The sequence below is a fragment of the Struthio camelus genome, chromosome 1, assembly GCF_040807025.1.
Source record: "Struthio camelus isolate bStrCam1 chromosome 1, bStrCam1.hap1, whole genome shotgun sequence".
In the NCBI taxonomy this organism is placed as follows: domain Eukaryota; kingdom Metazoa; phylum Chordata; class Aves; order Struthioniformes; family Struthionidae; genus Struthio; species Struthio camelus.
The window spans coordinates 41,636,568-41,651,542 of NC_090942.1; the positions used below are offsets into that span (position 1 = coordinate 41,636,568).

At 38.7% G+C, this 14,975-nt stretch overlaps 1 protein-coding gene across 1 annotated transcript in view; it reads left to right on the forward strand.

Moving 5' to 3' along the window:
• LGR5 (leucine rich repeat containing G protein-coupled receptor 5) overlaps positions 1 to 14,975 on the forward strand; it is a 96,670-nt gene that overhangs the window by 56,888 nt on the left and 24,807 nt on the right. The window contains exons 5-7 of the mRNA XM_068935650.1: positions 7,759 to 7,974; positions 10,855 to 10,926; positions 13,535 to 13,603. Of these exons, the coding sequence (XP_068791751.1) occupies positions 7,759 to 7,974; positions 10,855 to 10,926; positions 13,535 to 13,603 (357 nt within the window). The remainder of the gene's footprint in view (positions 1 to 7,758; positions 7,975 to 10,854; positions 10,927 to 13,534; positions 13,604 to 14,975) is intronic.

The window sequence follows — 14,975 nt, forward strand, 5'->3', positions numbered from 1 at the left end:
TATTAGATTTTCTTTCTGCTAAACAAACAAAAAAATCTTGCTGAGATCACATCATTCTATACACATTCTGGACCAAAACACGATAAGCCAAGCAAACAAGAGTTTCTTTGTTGCTCTGAGAGAAACTATTGAATTTTCAATACAGTTTCTAAACAAAATGATGGTCTCGACGCTCATTCTTTGTTGCAAATATCTTTCCCTGAGGTGAGGAAGAAGCCGAAGAAGTAAACCGTCGTTTATGTACTCTGTGTAAAGGACTGATATCCTGTGACAGAATCAAAACAGAGGGAGAAAAGCAGTGGCTAGTAGAAGCCTTCAAACAGCTGTGTAGCAGACCCAAGATAGAATGATATGGGTTTGTACAGAAAAGCTGCTATCAGCTGAAAGAGGATCAGTGGCAAGAGAGACCTCTTTGAGGAAAACTATTGTTCTTTTGTTTGCTGAAATTGGATTGTACCTGTCAGATAAAGGTGTGCAGAGATTCAATTTCTTGTTTCATACAGTCTAGCAATTTTCTGTTCACAAGGTGACTCTTGCATTGGTTTCTGATCTACAAAAGGAATTATTTCTTGAAACCTTTGAAATAACAGGAGTCTTTTCAAGAACGTAATTAAGAGGCTAAAAGCCTTCACAAAGGCACGTTTTCTATAAGACAGCAAGTTCTTATATTTATTACATTTAACTATATAGCCTGACATGATTCATGGAAGCCTCATTAACCCTTTTCCTTAGGCTAGAACAGTTGCAAGAAAAAGAAAAAGAAAAAAAGTGGTGACAGGACTCAAACCTCTCCCTTTTGTACTACCCAAGAAAGAGGGTAGAGGGACTGGTAATACTAACTGCCTTGTTGCCTTAATGAATATGAAGAGGGTTGTGTTAAAATCATTTTTATATAAATGTAATTGTATGCATGTGTGTATGTACACACGCATACAGATTTTCCATGATCACTCATAATACAAATTCATCACAAATTTTTTGCAGAAAAAGGTGCTTCTGGGTGATATTCCTTCCTTATCCTTTTGCTCCAGGCTCAGAAATGACAGTCTAGATATCAATATTGGCAGACAGACTAGTTGATGTTAGATGGCCTGTGGTACATAGAGCCAGAAGAACTAATGTGTTGCAAGGATGAGCAAAGCTCCTTCCTCTTTCTCAACCAAGGTGTAATAATACTTGTGTGCTGAATACTTGTGTTTGTTCCCTGAAAGCGTTAACACAAACAATTTTTTTGTTAGGAGGAACTGATTTGCAGATCTCCATTTGTAAATGTTACTAAACAAAGAAGGAAAGTGTAATTAACATTGCTGATGGAGAAGCAAACCTTCTGCTCTTCTTTAATTGGTCTATTGTAATACAACACTTCACAGTGAATACTACAGATGAAACTTCACTCCCCTGTTTATTTTCTTGTTTAGACATCATTGTTAATGAGCAGCTTTTACTCTTGCTTTGTCAGACGCAGAAACAGTCAAGATCAAGAACACATAGAGTAGGATGTCACTGTCCATACCCAACCAGTCATTGAGGACATTTAAAAGCAAGAACTTTACAGAAATGCACATCACCTGCTTTCATTCTTGTAAAATTTGAGAGGACTTTTACTTTAAGATTAGAAAACAGGGCAGAATCCAAGATAGCCCCTCTTCCAAAGAGCTGGAAACAGTTGATAAACCATCTTTTCTCCCTTGAAACCTGCAAAGTTGGATTTACTGTAGCAAACGAATTTGATTTTACAGGTAGGAAGATGTGAAAGTAGTGCCAGTGAAATTTGTTTCAAATTGCCTAACGGAATTTTAAAACACTAACGTTTTATTTTTAAGATATTTTGGTATACGTGGAGCACATGAAGGTGGCACGGGTTACCTGGAAATAGTCTAGGCCATTCTTAGCTATTGCCTGGATGGAGCACGCCATAAAATGGAATTTTCATCTCCTTCTCTCTAGCCTTGCAAAGATTTGATGTTTCAGGAGAAGTTATCATTCTGCATCAGAACAAACAACTGAAGGCTTCCATAGAATAAACTTCCAAAATGCTTCCAATCCAATCTTAAAATAAAAAAGGACTTTTTCAGAAATAATAACCTTAAACTACTTTTTTCCCCTCAGTTTGATGCTTGTGCTAATAATCCTGATTTTTGGTTAAAAATCAACACTTTCCTGTAAAGATAAAATTACTTGGAAAGCACATTTTCCCAAGAGAATTGTTTTCCATGAAAAGAGCTTTAGCAAAGGAAAAGAGCTTTAGCTATGATTTTTCCATGTCATATCCCATGATCATGAAACCTGCAGAAGGCATTATCCTTCTTAGGAAGCCTAGTAGTTCAGCAGTTGCCCACAAACTCCCTGAGGAGGAATTTTCCACAGTTTAAACCGGGGTTGTGTGTACCCAGGCATGCATCAGTACACATATGCAAAGATGTCTCAAAATTCAGTATTACAGTCTCCTTATTTTATTGCTTGTCTGTCCCTTTGAACTGTTAGAGCCCTGGGGCACATTAGACACCAGAAGAGGAGCTGAAACATGGAGCACTAATACAGCGTTGGACCACCCTTCTCAGTTGCAGATGCTCTTCCAGCTTCACAGGCAGCTGGGAGGAAGACAAGGTGCAAGGATTGCTAAGCTCTCTCTGCCACAATTTCACTTGGGTGCAATCCGTTGTTCAACCCACCTCAGGGTCAGATTGTTCCCAAAGTGGGGTGCAAATAGACTGATCTCTCAGCGATTCCAGACCACTGAGAGATGTTCTGATTCATCCAAGAGAAGCTAAGAGGCATCTGACTTCTTTTCTGTCTTCTGAGCAGTTTCATAAGAGTTAAAATTTGTATCGTGTTTGTCTGTAAGGGACAGACAAATTTCTGAACGTTGGAACCACAGAGCAAAAATCTTCCTGCCTGTCTGAGCCCCCCCAGAATACACGTACTCTGCATGTGGGAAGAGGAGCAGCTATCCTGGGAATGGTAAACGAGGCGGGGAGCTGACACTAGGTTTCAGGGGAGATCCTGCAAGGCACTATAAAATGACACGCTGTTGCTACAGCCAGTCCAGCAAAACAAAGAGTGCTTAGGAGTGCTCCCAGGACCGGCCGTGACCGTCTGTAGTGCTGCGCTGTCAGCAGGGTCCCTGGCACACTTTTGACCTGTGCCAACTAATGTTTACCTGAACTGTTCCCCAGGGTCATTTGGCAGTTCACATGCCCCCAGGACCATTCAGAGTGACCATTGCACACAGCCACCTCGTTAGGGAGGCCAAGAGAGGTCGCTAGTGTAATGTGGGCCACTCCAAGCCACCTGGCCGCAGGACCTCGGAGCGTTCCTAGGCACACGTAATGGTTCCTAGGCACACTAGGTTAGGCATGGACTTCTGATCTGGGTATTCAGCCAGAGTCCTAGGATAACCCAGCAACTCCTGCTGGCCCCACTTTTTCCCACCTTTGGGGATTCAGATTACCCAGTGTCAGAGCTGATCTTAGTATGAAAATAACATTGCAACAAGCTGTTTATGCTTTACCCTAAGACACTGTCATTTGACTAGTATTCCAGGCTGCCGTCTCAAATGCAGGTTATTTATCAAAATAACCTGAACAACATATTTGGATGTGAAGAGAAACACTAAGGAGTGAAACTCTCAGCTGCAGAAAACTCCCAGTCATGTAAAGCTAAACAGTGGGACAGGAAAAAATGCTCCAGAACTGTGACTTTTTTTGTTTATCTTGTTTTATCTTACTCTTACTGCACAGAGTTCTTTGTATCAGTCCTATACAGGTCTGTAGAAGGCCAGAGCTGAAAGTGAGATGTGGAAACTGCCGTGCTGGCGTGTTGTAATTATGCTTTTACAATAGTCCTAGCATTTCCCCCTGTGGAGTGAAGGGGATATCCTGCTTAAAGGGCCATGCTTGAAAACCAAACTCACAATAGACAGCTATATTTTCGTTACATCCGCTTTTCAGAGCCAGTTTTGATGTCACTGTTGCTGTTCTTTAAATTGGGCTTTAGCGCAATTCATATAAACAAACTGCTGAGAACTGATCTGTGGAGAGACCAGCACAAGCTAGCGAAGACGGTGGGGCTGAGCATGATGACCCCATCCATATTCTCTCGTATGCCATCCCCAGACAGGTCCCACCCTCAACTACTTTTCATCATTGCCCCGGACCTTGCAACAAGCAGCTTGTCTGCTGCTCCTCACGTAGCAGAACGAGGTCAGGAGAGGAAGAAGGTTCTGTTGTCCTTGAAATCAGTCCTCATGCGCTCTCACTTGCTTGCCTCCTCTACCTATTGCAGATAATCCCCTTTTCCTTTGATGTTACTTGTCCTATTTTAAACTTGAGTGCGAGGAAAAAACATATTATCCTTGTCTTTATGTATCTTTGTGGCTTATTTCCACTCCAGTCCCTTTGTGATATCTCTTCAGGGTCCCTCCTTGAAAGAAGAGGCAACTCATGCAATAGATGTCTAGTTCAGAGGCATCAAGAGATAATTCTTTCCGACTGGCCCTTGCACACATCAGGCCACAGCTGCTTCCTAGAGGCCACAGCAAATGTGAAAACCAAAAAAAGTTTACCATCAACTGCAACAACAGCCTACTACAGGAAAAGAGCAGGAGGGACAAAGGCCATCACACTTTACTCAGTCCCTGCAATGTTTCGAGTGATTCAGTAGGTTAAAACACAGATGATGCTAGCAAAGAGACCATAGCAAGTGTTTCAGGCGAGTGCGTCAACAGTCTGACTTGGGAGAACTTTGCCTCCTCGACTCATATCTAGCATTTGATTTGACCTTGAACTCATGAGCAAGATGCACCCACAAGGCATTAACAAATGTCATGATCAGTAGGTACATCCAGGTTGTAGCTGGGCTCGCTCTTGAGAGAAAGACTCAGAAAAAGGAAGAAATATATATTCCCTTAGAAGCCAGATTATTCATACATCAGGAAGGAAAGCATTTTTATTGGGCTCTACAGAAAAGCAGTGGCTTAAAACAGAAAAACAGTGGCTTAAAACTATGTTGAGTCGATCAAAACAAATATGAATCAAATCTTTTTCAAACATCTACCTTCACCTGTTTCAGAGTGCCAATAACTTAGTCATCTTCGAAATTCTATATGAATAATATCTTTGTGTAAATTATAATGCATATCGTCATAAAATTCACATTATGTCACGGGAAGCAAGAGTGGGATACGGTCCGCATGGCTCAAGCATTTACTTTGAAAGGTTTGGACATTTTAAGTGAGCTCATGATGAATTTCATACTGGCTGTCTAACTCATATGCTGCGTATCAGAAGAGATCAAGCATTTGTGTTCTAAATTGGCTCTCTCTGGAATATAATAGCAGCTTTCAAACTCCCCACGTGTTATCTATATATTTTAAATTATAAATAGGGTCATGTTTGTGAGTTAATGGCTTTAGTTCTTAAAGTGCCAAAACTTTGATCAACACGTGTAAAACAATTGGCTGAAAACGATGATTTTGATCAATGCTTTTTACATCAGTGTACATTACCTACAGTATGATAGGAAACATAGCCATTACTGAAACTTTTAATATCTGCAGTTACGAAAATGGTACTTGGGAATTTTAAAAAGATTAGATAACAAAAGAACATTTGAGGTAGTACTTCTCAAGAGCACTTTTAGGGTATGTAAGCCAGTTACAGAGCTTACAGCACAAATCATTGTAGTTTCTTATTTTCTTACAAAGTTTATTTAAGCAATAATCCAGCTACCCAGAATCTCATTTATATTGCTGCAATCCTATTTTTCCTTTTATGTTGTATATTTTATTTATATAACCAGTGGTGGAAACTTGACCTATGAACAAAATCAGTCCTGTAGTTTTGCTACTAAATATGGGTAAGGTAAAAATCCTGATTGCACTGAAGACTATAGCAGTATTGCCATTTTAGCCATAGGATCACACATAGACAACTGACAACAACATGGCTTCACCGTGCAGCCAAGGATTCTGAGAGCAACACATTTGGAGTCAACAGAGAAGTCAAAGCTGCAAGCTCAGGCTTCATGTGGAACAAGATGTCAGCTGTAACACAGTAACACATTTAGGCTGAATAAAGCTTCCATTCTTTAATCAGTGTAACTGTCAAACTAATGCAACTGTAACTTCTTAGTTTACATACCAGCATCACACAGGGAAGAAATTTACTTCTAACCAAACACAAAGAAACCTCATCTACTCATTCAAATTATACCTTATTTGAAAACACAGGCATAGCATGGTTGTTGCCTGGGGAATAGGGGAGGTACAGCATGAGTATTTCTAAACATTTCCAGCCTCACCCATTTGTTGACAGACCCTTGAGTTATTTTGGAAGCTCTGTCTCTGCTGCCTGCCATGTCAGTTATTATATTGAAAATTTAATTGTACAAGGGCTTTGACACTGAACTTTATAAATTTGTTCCAACTGACCTTGTCTCAGTTATTTGCCAGTCTGGCACAGAGCCTTAGCATTCATTATTTGTTCTCATGCAGTAGGTAGAAGCAGCATAGAGCAGGAGATAAAATGGACCTGACATTTTACATGACTGTAAATGAAAAAGCAGCTTTAAATAAAGAGATTACTATGCCAGCCACAAAGTGTATTACGTTTCTCTCAAATAGACTGAATTTAGGTTGTACAGAATTACTTTGTACCGTGGGTGCGTCTGCTCTTTTGTGATGTTTTCAAACTTCTATGTAAGTTCATTTTTATTTCAGCATTCGCTTAATTACTCTTCTCTGCAGACATCTTCAGCAAAAGTTCTGGAGAAAGGCTTTTACGTTGCGAACAAAGTACAAGTCACTGCAACACATCAGAAGTAAGAAAAAACATATCAGAGTTCAGATCACCATCTTGATGTTTCATGAAGTTTCAGAAATCTGAAGCACATTTTTAAATGTTTCCTTGAAAACATCACAATGAAAAAAGAACAAAAGTAAAAGCCAGTGAAAATGTGGCATATTTTTAGTGCCTGTTTAAAACCTCATGTCTGCTAAAGGATCAGTAGATTTACTATTTCTTTACACAAGTGTAAGAGCAAGTTTTTCACCTGTAGAATCCCGAGAAGGGCAGTACAACGTGCAGTTGAGCTCCCTCTGTTGGCTCTACAGCAACTGAAGTGTTTTTAATAACTTATTTCTCAAAATAAATATGTTAGCAACATTGATCTCTATTTAAAAAATATTTTTCTCTGCTGCTAAAAAATACTAATTTCAGTGCTCATGGGAATCATTGGAATAACCAGTGTTTAACAAGAGGTAAGAGGGTAAAAAAGACTCAGGAATGAGTTTTATTTTTGGCTTTTAAAATGGGTACACAGTACATGGAAAGCCAAATCACCTTTCAACTCCACAATTTAGTGATTTACAGATTCTGAAAGAGAAACTCTTATTGCGTTTCTTATACCTTTTTTTATTCCATACTTGAAATGATTGGCAGAGGAAAAACAATTCATGCTCAGTCCACAGAGAGGCTCTGTTCAAAAATGATCAGCCTGTGCTTTCAGTGAACTGGTGGCTCCAATGGAGAGCTCACTGCGGTGATCCAGCTAACTAGAAGAATTGTGAACATGATGTGAGGTCTCAGGGATTAGGTTGCGAACAAGACGGAAACGTAGAATCTCCAGGAAATGAAAACCGATGTGGCAACCTGTGTCCTTCCTTTGGGGTTGCGTTCTTAATGATAACTTCTTATATCCATTGTGTGAATTCACTGTTCTTTTCTCAGAATCAATTTTTTCTATTTCTTTTTCTCCTAGACGTCTGGATGCCAACCACATCAACTATGTGCCCCCCAACTGCTTCAGTGGTTTGGTCTCCCTTAGACACCTGTGGCTAGACGATAATTCTTTGACAGAAATTCCTGTCCAAGCTTTTAGAAGTTTACCGGCACTACAAGCGATGACGCTGGCACTGAATAAAATTCATCACATACCAGACTATGCTTTTGGAAACCTCTCTAGTCTGGTAGTTTTGTAAGTTTTATTGATTGTATTTTAGCCACAATCTGTGACTTCTTTGCCAGGCTTTTGCCTCTTTGTGACAAATTACTTCAAGATGCAATGTTTAATTTAGACTTCGCTTGAGACAACCTTTAGTAATTAAATATTCCCCTAGTTCCCCCCCATTTGGCAACTGGTAGGTAAATACACAGGCTAGTTAAACCTCTATTTTATCTTACAATGTTAATATTAAATTGATATTTTGGGGCTATAAATCTAAAGTTTCCTCTTTATTTTAATTATATTCCTTTACCAAGAGATCAGTCACAGCAAAAGAGATTTGTAACGAAAGATGTTCTTTTCATATAGAAGTTCATTTTTATGCAGCGCACTGTACAGGTAGTAGAAAACAAAATTTAAAAAAAATCAATGATCTTGGAGAAATAGATTTTTTTTTTTACATCTTCTTACAGTTAAACTAGTGTTTACCAAATCACTTGTTTTGATCCATCTCCAGTAAAGAACTGTGTAAGAGAATGGAAAGATCACAGCAAAACAAACAGGAACAGATAAATTGTATATCCTTTAAAACTCTAAGGCAGTATATAGTGAATGAGGGAAGATTAGAAAAAGGAATTAAACTGAAAAGCTTTCTGGGTGACTTGGAAAGAGTTCTGACCAGTACAGATGTATATAGAAAGTACTCATAGAAAGTACACGTGGTTTTGTTATTTTGATATGTTCATATGCCAGCACCGCTAAAGAAAATGGATGCAAAACTTGCACCAAAATCTGGAGGGAATACTATGGAACAAGTATTCAGTTTTTTTATCTTCTGGGAATGTACCAAGAGGAAAAAAAGTCTAGACTTTCTAAAGAAACTGAGGAGAAGAACTGAGGGAGACAAGTTACTTCAGGATACCTTGGAAAATGGTACCATTACTAAAGAGAGGATAATATAGGCCAGATTTACAAGCTGTCTGAAACTATAGTGTGTAAGAGACTTAGCATATTTTAGCATACTCTAACGTAGCAGTCTGATCCCAGTGTAAGCAGTGTACCTGGCACACTTCACGGTTAATTACTGAAAGTTATAATCACCATCTGCACCTAGTGCTTAATATGAACATTGTATATGGCACAAAAAATAAGGGGTAACAGCTGTGTTGTGCCACACTACACTGTCTTTGCCTTCTGTTTCTATAAAGTAAACTGAACTTCAGCATTACAAATCTCCTGCAGGTTAAAGTAGTTGAAGGAGAGGGTGGACTTGTCATTTGATTGAGCTTCTAGACTTAGTAATGCTGAAGATAGATAGAGAAAGTATTGAAAATCGTGCTCTAGATACTGACCAGAAATACAGTGATATGAGGGCAGTTAAGAAATCCAGGCGAAAATCACTTCTTCGATGCCGTAATTGTCTCTGCTCAGTTAGGCCCCTTTTTTTCACATCCACCCTGCTTATTTCTGATCTTGTTGTCTTCTACGTATTAATAGATTTATTAATAATTAAATCATTCCTTATTATCTGCAACGTCTGATATTTTTGGCTCACCAAAATCTCCATGTGTGGTTCTACTTTCTCTCATTCAGTATGGCAAATTTACAAGTCAGTGCAAAAAATCATATCCAGTAAGAGTAGGATTGAAGCTGTAGTCATTAAAGATACAAACCTAATTGGAATTTGGAGACAAACCCTATACTAACTAGAGCTTGAGAGGTCAGAATAGTGTTTTTAAAATAAAAAAAAAAAGTTGATTAGGTTTCTTCCTAGGAAAGGAAAAAAAAAACAAAATTTTCATTTTCATTTGCATTTTTCATTTTTATTCAGAATCTCTGAGTTTTATGGACTGCCCCCAAGCAGGTACTGAATTTCTGTAGGTTCTGCAGAACATTCAGAGAGTTTGTGATCTGTAAAATTATTTTCAGAGCAGGATGAAGCGTTGAAAGATTTCTGCCTGGCAGCTCCCCATTCACAGCCCCTCTTTTCTTTTAAAGTCCTACTCCCATAGTTTCCCTCCACTACAGGGTTAGAGTGTCAAGAGTAAAATGAAAGAGAAGTCTGCTGGGAAAAAAGCATCCTTTTTAAAAAAAAAAAACACCATGAAGTTCCTCCAAGTTCTGTCCACTCGCGTTAATGAGCTGCACACAGAATTTTGTTTGTGTGTGTCAATCTAAAGAACTTAGCAATAAACAGCGTTCTGAGCCAGAGCATGAAAGTCCCAAACTTCCGTGCGGGAAAATTTGATCAAAATATAACATATCTTGTAAGAAAATAAAATTACTTTCAATTGCTGAACTTTTGAAAAAGGAGCTGTTGATTTTCGTTGTTTCAAAGGAATACAAGCTACAGCACGTGTAAGGTCAATTAGTTTACTCATCTCGATGAAGTTACAGCTTTTTGTGCTGTGGCTTTGTGTGTCTTCTTGCATTCCGCAAGCCTAATGTCTGTTTTCTGTGATGTGCTTTATTATCCCTCTCCTCACCTGCTCCAATTCTGTGCCATCCCCTCTGACATCCTGTGAATATACAACTTCCAAACACACCTCACACCCCCCCACAGTTTTTAAGGCAACATGTTAATTAATCAACAGTGAGAATATATGTGGTTTCACAGTACTTAATATGTAAACCCCAACCTACCAGGATATACACTTTTAAAACAATCTAGGTGGTTTTAAAACAAATCCATCTATGAAACTAAATCAAAACCTGCATGGGTGGGGAGATACCAGGAGGAAAGGGCAGGGGGGGAGTGGTGTCTCCTATACAAGCTCTTGCTAAAGCATGACTTGCATATAATCAGTGCATGCTTGAAAATAAGTTTCTTTTGATTTAACCCTCAAAATGTTTTGCTTAAGTCCACTATGTGCAACGTGCTTTCCTGACTGTGTGCTTAATGTTCCCCTGCAGACATCTCCATAACAATAGAATCTACTCCCTGGGAAAGAAATGCTTTGATGGGCTCCACAGCCTAGAGACTTTGTGAGTTGACCTCTTATTTGTTTCCCCCCCCCCTTTTTTTTTTTCTCCAGTGTTTTCATTAATAGCCTAAAAGCTAAATCTGGTTTTTGGGGAGCCTGATTGCTGCAGGATCTAAGTGATCATTCACAATGAATGTATATAACGAATCCTATTTTTGACCATAAAATTAGTTTGCCTTTTTAATAAGCGTGGTCCATTAATAAATGGTTTAAAGGATATTTGAAAACTGTATGAGGCATTGAAAAAGAAGTGGCTATTCATAAACAGTTGTGCTTGGCTAGGTTAGTATTATTTGTCTTGTTTAATCAGCAAAGCTAATAACTAGATTGGGAAACTGTCAGAATGAAAAGCTTTAGCATTAATAAACTGTTTTGCTGAGGAGTGGGTTATACAATCAGATGTTTTGACGTTTTTTATCCCTGTAAAAAACAGAAGTGTCAGGTAGCCAAGTATATGTATTTTAGAAGGGGGAGAAAGGAGTGCTTCAATTGCATCCAAGCTGTCTGTCTGCAAAGAGCTCCTTTAAAGAATGGCACTGGCAAAGACTGAAATTGCCTTAAGTTTTCACCATAGTTCTGTTCATATCACTTCAAATTTTCTTAATTTTTCTAACAAAAATTAATTCTACAGAAGAAAGCCAAACAAGAAAGCAGTGCTGATATATTGTACAAAGTATTTTGCTACAGTTAGATGAATAAAGATGTTGCCCACTGGAATAGACTACCCCAGAAACCCAAAGTGCTACAAGGACAGTAAAACCTTGCATATCCCCCACCACACCTGCTCTGTCAGCACCAGTTGAACTCTCTCTAGGGATCTTGGAGATTTTACCCAACCAGGACAGAGGCTAAAATGATGCTGACCCGTTATGAGGAGCAAGTACAAAAAGTATCAAACAAGGGTAATGCTAATCTAAGCCTAACAATTTGCTTTCTCATCCACAGAACCATATAGTATTCATGCTTCACTAAGATCAGAAAGCAAGAAATTTGTGCCTTTCTTTTTTTTTAATCCTTAGTTTTGATTGCATTAATCCCATAGCATTGCATTGCAATGTTACAGTTTTGACTTTTAGCCTGCTGTGAATTGAAAGGAAGTCCCACAGTGTACCACCGGAAAGGGGAACAGGAAAAGGAGAAGGATAATGTAATAGTTTGTTTTGTTTTTCAAATGAGATTCACATGGCATTTGGTCAAAAATGGAGAAAAAAGAACAATGGAATAAGAAATTACAAACCTAGTCCCAGCCACCTGGTGCGAAAGAGATGAAAACATAGTGGACAGCCTTGTACCTAGGAATAAGTGTAGGTGCAGCCACTTCACTGCAATAGGTCAATATAGCATTTGCTTCAAGTACACTGATTAGCAACCCACGCTGTATAGAGCAGTTTCTAGATAGTTTCAAGATAATCTGGAGAGATCACAGTGTAAATGATGGAAACCAGCTTTAGGACCGTTGGTTTGCATCAACACATAGGTCTGGAAATTGCATATCACTGGACAGCAAAACCAAACTTTACATACCCCTAATCTCTTTTTATCAATAAGTAGGAGAAAGATTTACAAGCAGGAAGGAAAGCCTTGTTGAGTTCAGACAGCAGTTTCCTGCCTGCATTACTTCAGCCTGATACTATTTCAATTTCAGTCTGTTGTAAACTGTGATTTGTGTTTTGCCCATTCAAAAAGTCTCTTACCGAAGCTTTTCAGACTATGTGCTTCAAAAAGCAGTGTCCGAGGAGCATCACAGTAAACAGGCATATCTCAGTTTTAGTTTCAGGTGTCCTCTTAAGGCTAAATGATGCACATGTGATGCTAAGGGCAGGAGTATGCTTACAGCCTTTTCAGCTTACCAGAAGGAGGTCTAAGTAGCATTGCAGCTTGAGCATTTCTTAAAGCAGAGGTCACTAGGCTAGTTAAAATACTGTTTTTACAATTTGTGTGGTTAGAAACTTTCTCCATGTGAATTTTGTCAAAACTCACAATTAACAATACAATTAATGATAATGTTGAACTTACTGGATGTTTTGCCAATTGTTTGGGCCAGGGGAAGATCTCCCCCAATCGTTTTTACCCTCCCAATTCTGATATCTTTTGTTTTTCCCCACTTAATATTTCTTGATCTCACAGACCATGAAAAGAAACATCATAGAAAAGAATGAAAGACTACTACAACTAGATAGCGAGTGAGAGGGAAATGAAGCCTTCATAATGAGACATATCAGCCATGTAAAATTCAGTTCACCATACAAAGTTGTTGAATATTCTCTTCATGAAAGTAGATTTTATTCCATTAATGCTTTGAAATAATGAAAAGGATAGGCAATTTACCAAGCAGATCCCTTGCTAGTATCTGAATCCATTTATATTTTCTTCATTGAAAAATAGCTAATGTATAATTAAAAATTGGATGCTGATCAAAAAATAGGAATGATAATATACCCTGAATGGAGTTTATTAGAAAACATCCGTATGCTCTTGAGGATTTCCTGACTTTTGGCTCATGTATTTATTTAATGCATGGAAGATGATATTTGGTTACAAATGCCAACAATTCTATGTTATCCCTTAAACACTGTATAACCTAAACAATACAATCTATTTTTACACAGAGACTTAAATTACAACAGTCTGGACGAGTTCCCCACTGCTATCAGGACACTGACAAACCTAAAAGAATTGTAAGTACTGAGCTCGTATTAGGAAGTAGGATGTTTTGTCTAGTGAGTGATTTTTTTTATGCTGATGATTTTATCAGTTATTCTTAAAAACTGATGTCCTGGAAATAGCTAATAAACAAGCCAACCTACATAAAAGATCATTTTCAACATTTAGTTTAGAGCATTTAAGTTCTGACAACTTTTACTTTTGCACTGAAATGCATTGTGCGGTTGATTTTTTTTCAGGAATTTTGTCCTTGGAATATAGTAAATAATTAACACAATAATTCATTTTGTATCCCAAACACCGCAGTTGTTTGTTTCAGGCAGTTTAGAATACCACAATCTTCTAGACTAAGAAAAAGCTGCAGCTCTCCTATTAGGCCATCAGGTTTAAATTTCTTTTGTTTCTTCCCCCTCCACTTTTAGCTTTAAATTAAAGCAGTTTTTTAAAAATATAAATAGTCCTTTGTAATGCTGTAAACCAAACACTCCCAATGCACAAACACAGTTTGCATAAAACAGAATCAACACTGAAAACTAACCGGCCAATTGTATTGTAAAAAGCAGCTGAATTTTAAAAGAACAGATGAAAATGAATGAGTTAGCAACAATGTATATGCTCAAAATTCTTTCCATTTGATTAATTTACCATGTTACTGGTAACGTCAGTATAGATTTTAAAAAGCTAGGTAATTCTCTCATAATTGGACACAGTTGTGCCACCGTTGCATCAAAACGTGATCTTAAAACCAGTTTAAGTAATTACCTGGGATTTTCTCCAAAGCAGGGAATCTCCAGGCAATGCTGACACCAGCTCAGCAGCTCCAGTGTTGGCAAAGAGTGTGGCCCTGGAGAAGGGAACGGGACTATGTGTTTCTCAGTTCAGCTATTCTCAGCTGCCACAATGTCCCCTGTGGGCTACAAATGATTACCATGAAAGCCAGAGGCCTCAAAAGATTGCCTTTTTGCTGACCTCAGGAGCCAGTAGCCAAACATGGAAAACTCCAGGTTTGCAGTAAATGCACCTTGTCCAGTCCAGCAAACTGCCTGAGATTACTTACTGGTCCCCGTAGGATCTCACCTCTGATCAGGACCTCCCTCAAACCTTGTTGTTTCAGATAATCTCCTAGGTACCAGAAATCTTAGGAGCATGAAATTGCAATCTGAAGTCCCAAATCAAGCACAGAACTTGCTTCATATGCTTCAGCGCTTTGTCTGGGCCATGGATGCTGATCCTGACAGCACGGGATCTCTCCCTTGAGGTTCTGCGTGCCCTTCAGTTCTGACCTGAGTGAGAGCCCAGGACTGTAGAGGTTTAACAGCCTGCAGGGCTCGGTTAGTAAGGGTGTTCCCAGACAGGGCCTGTTTCTCTGTCAGAATTTGTGCTTGA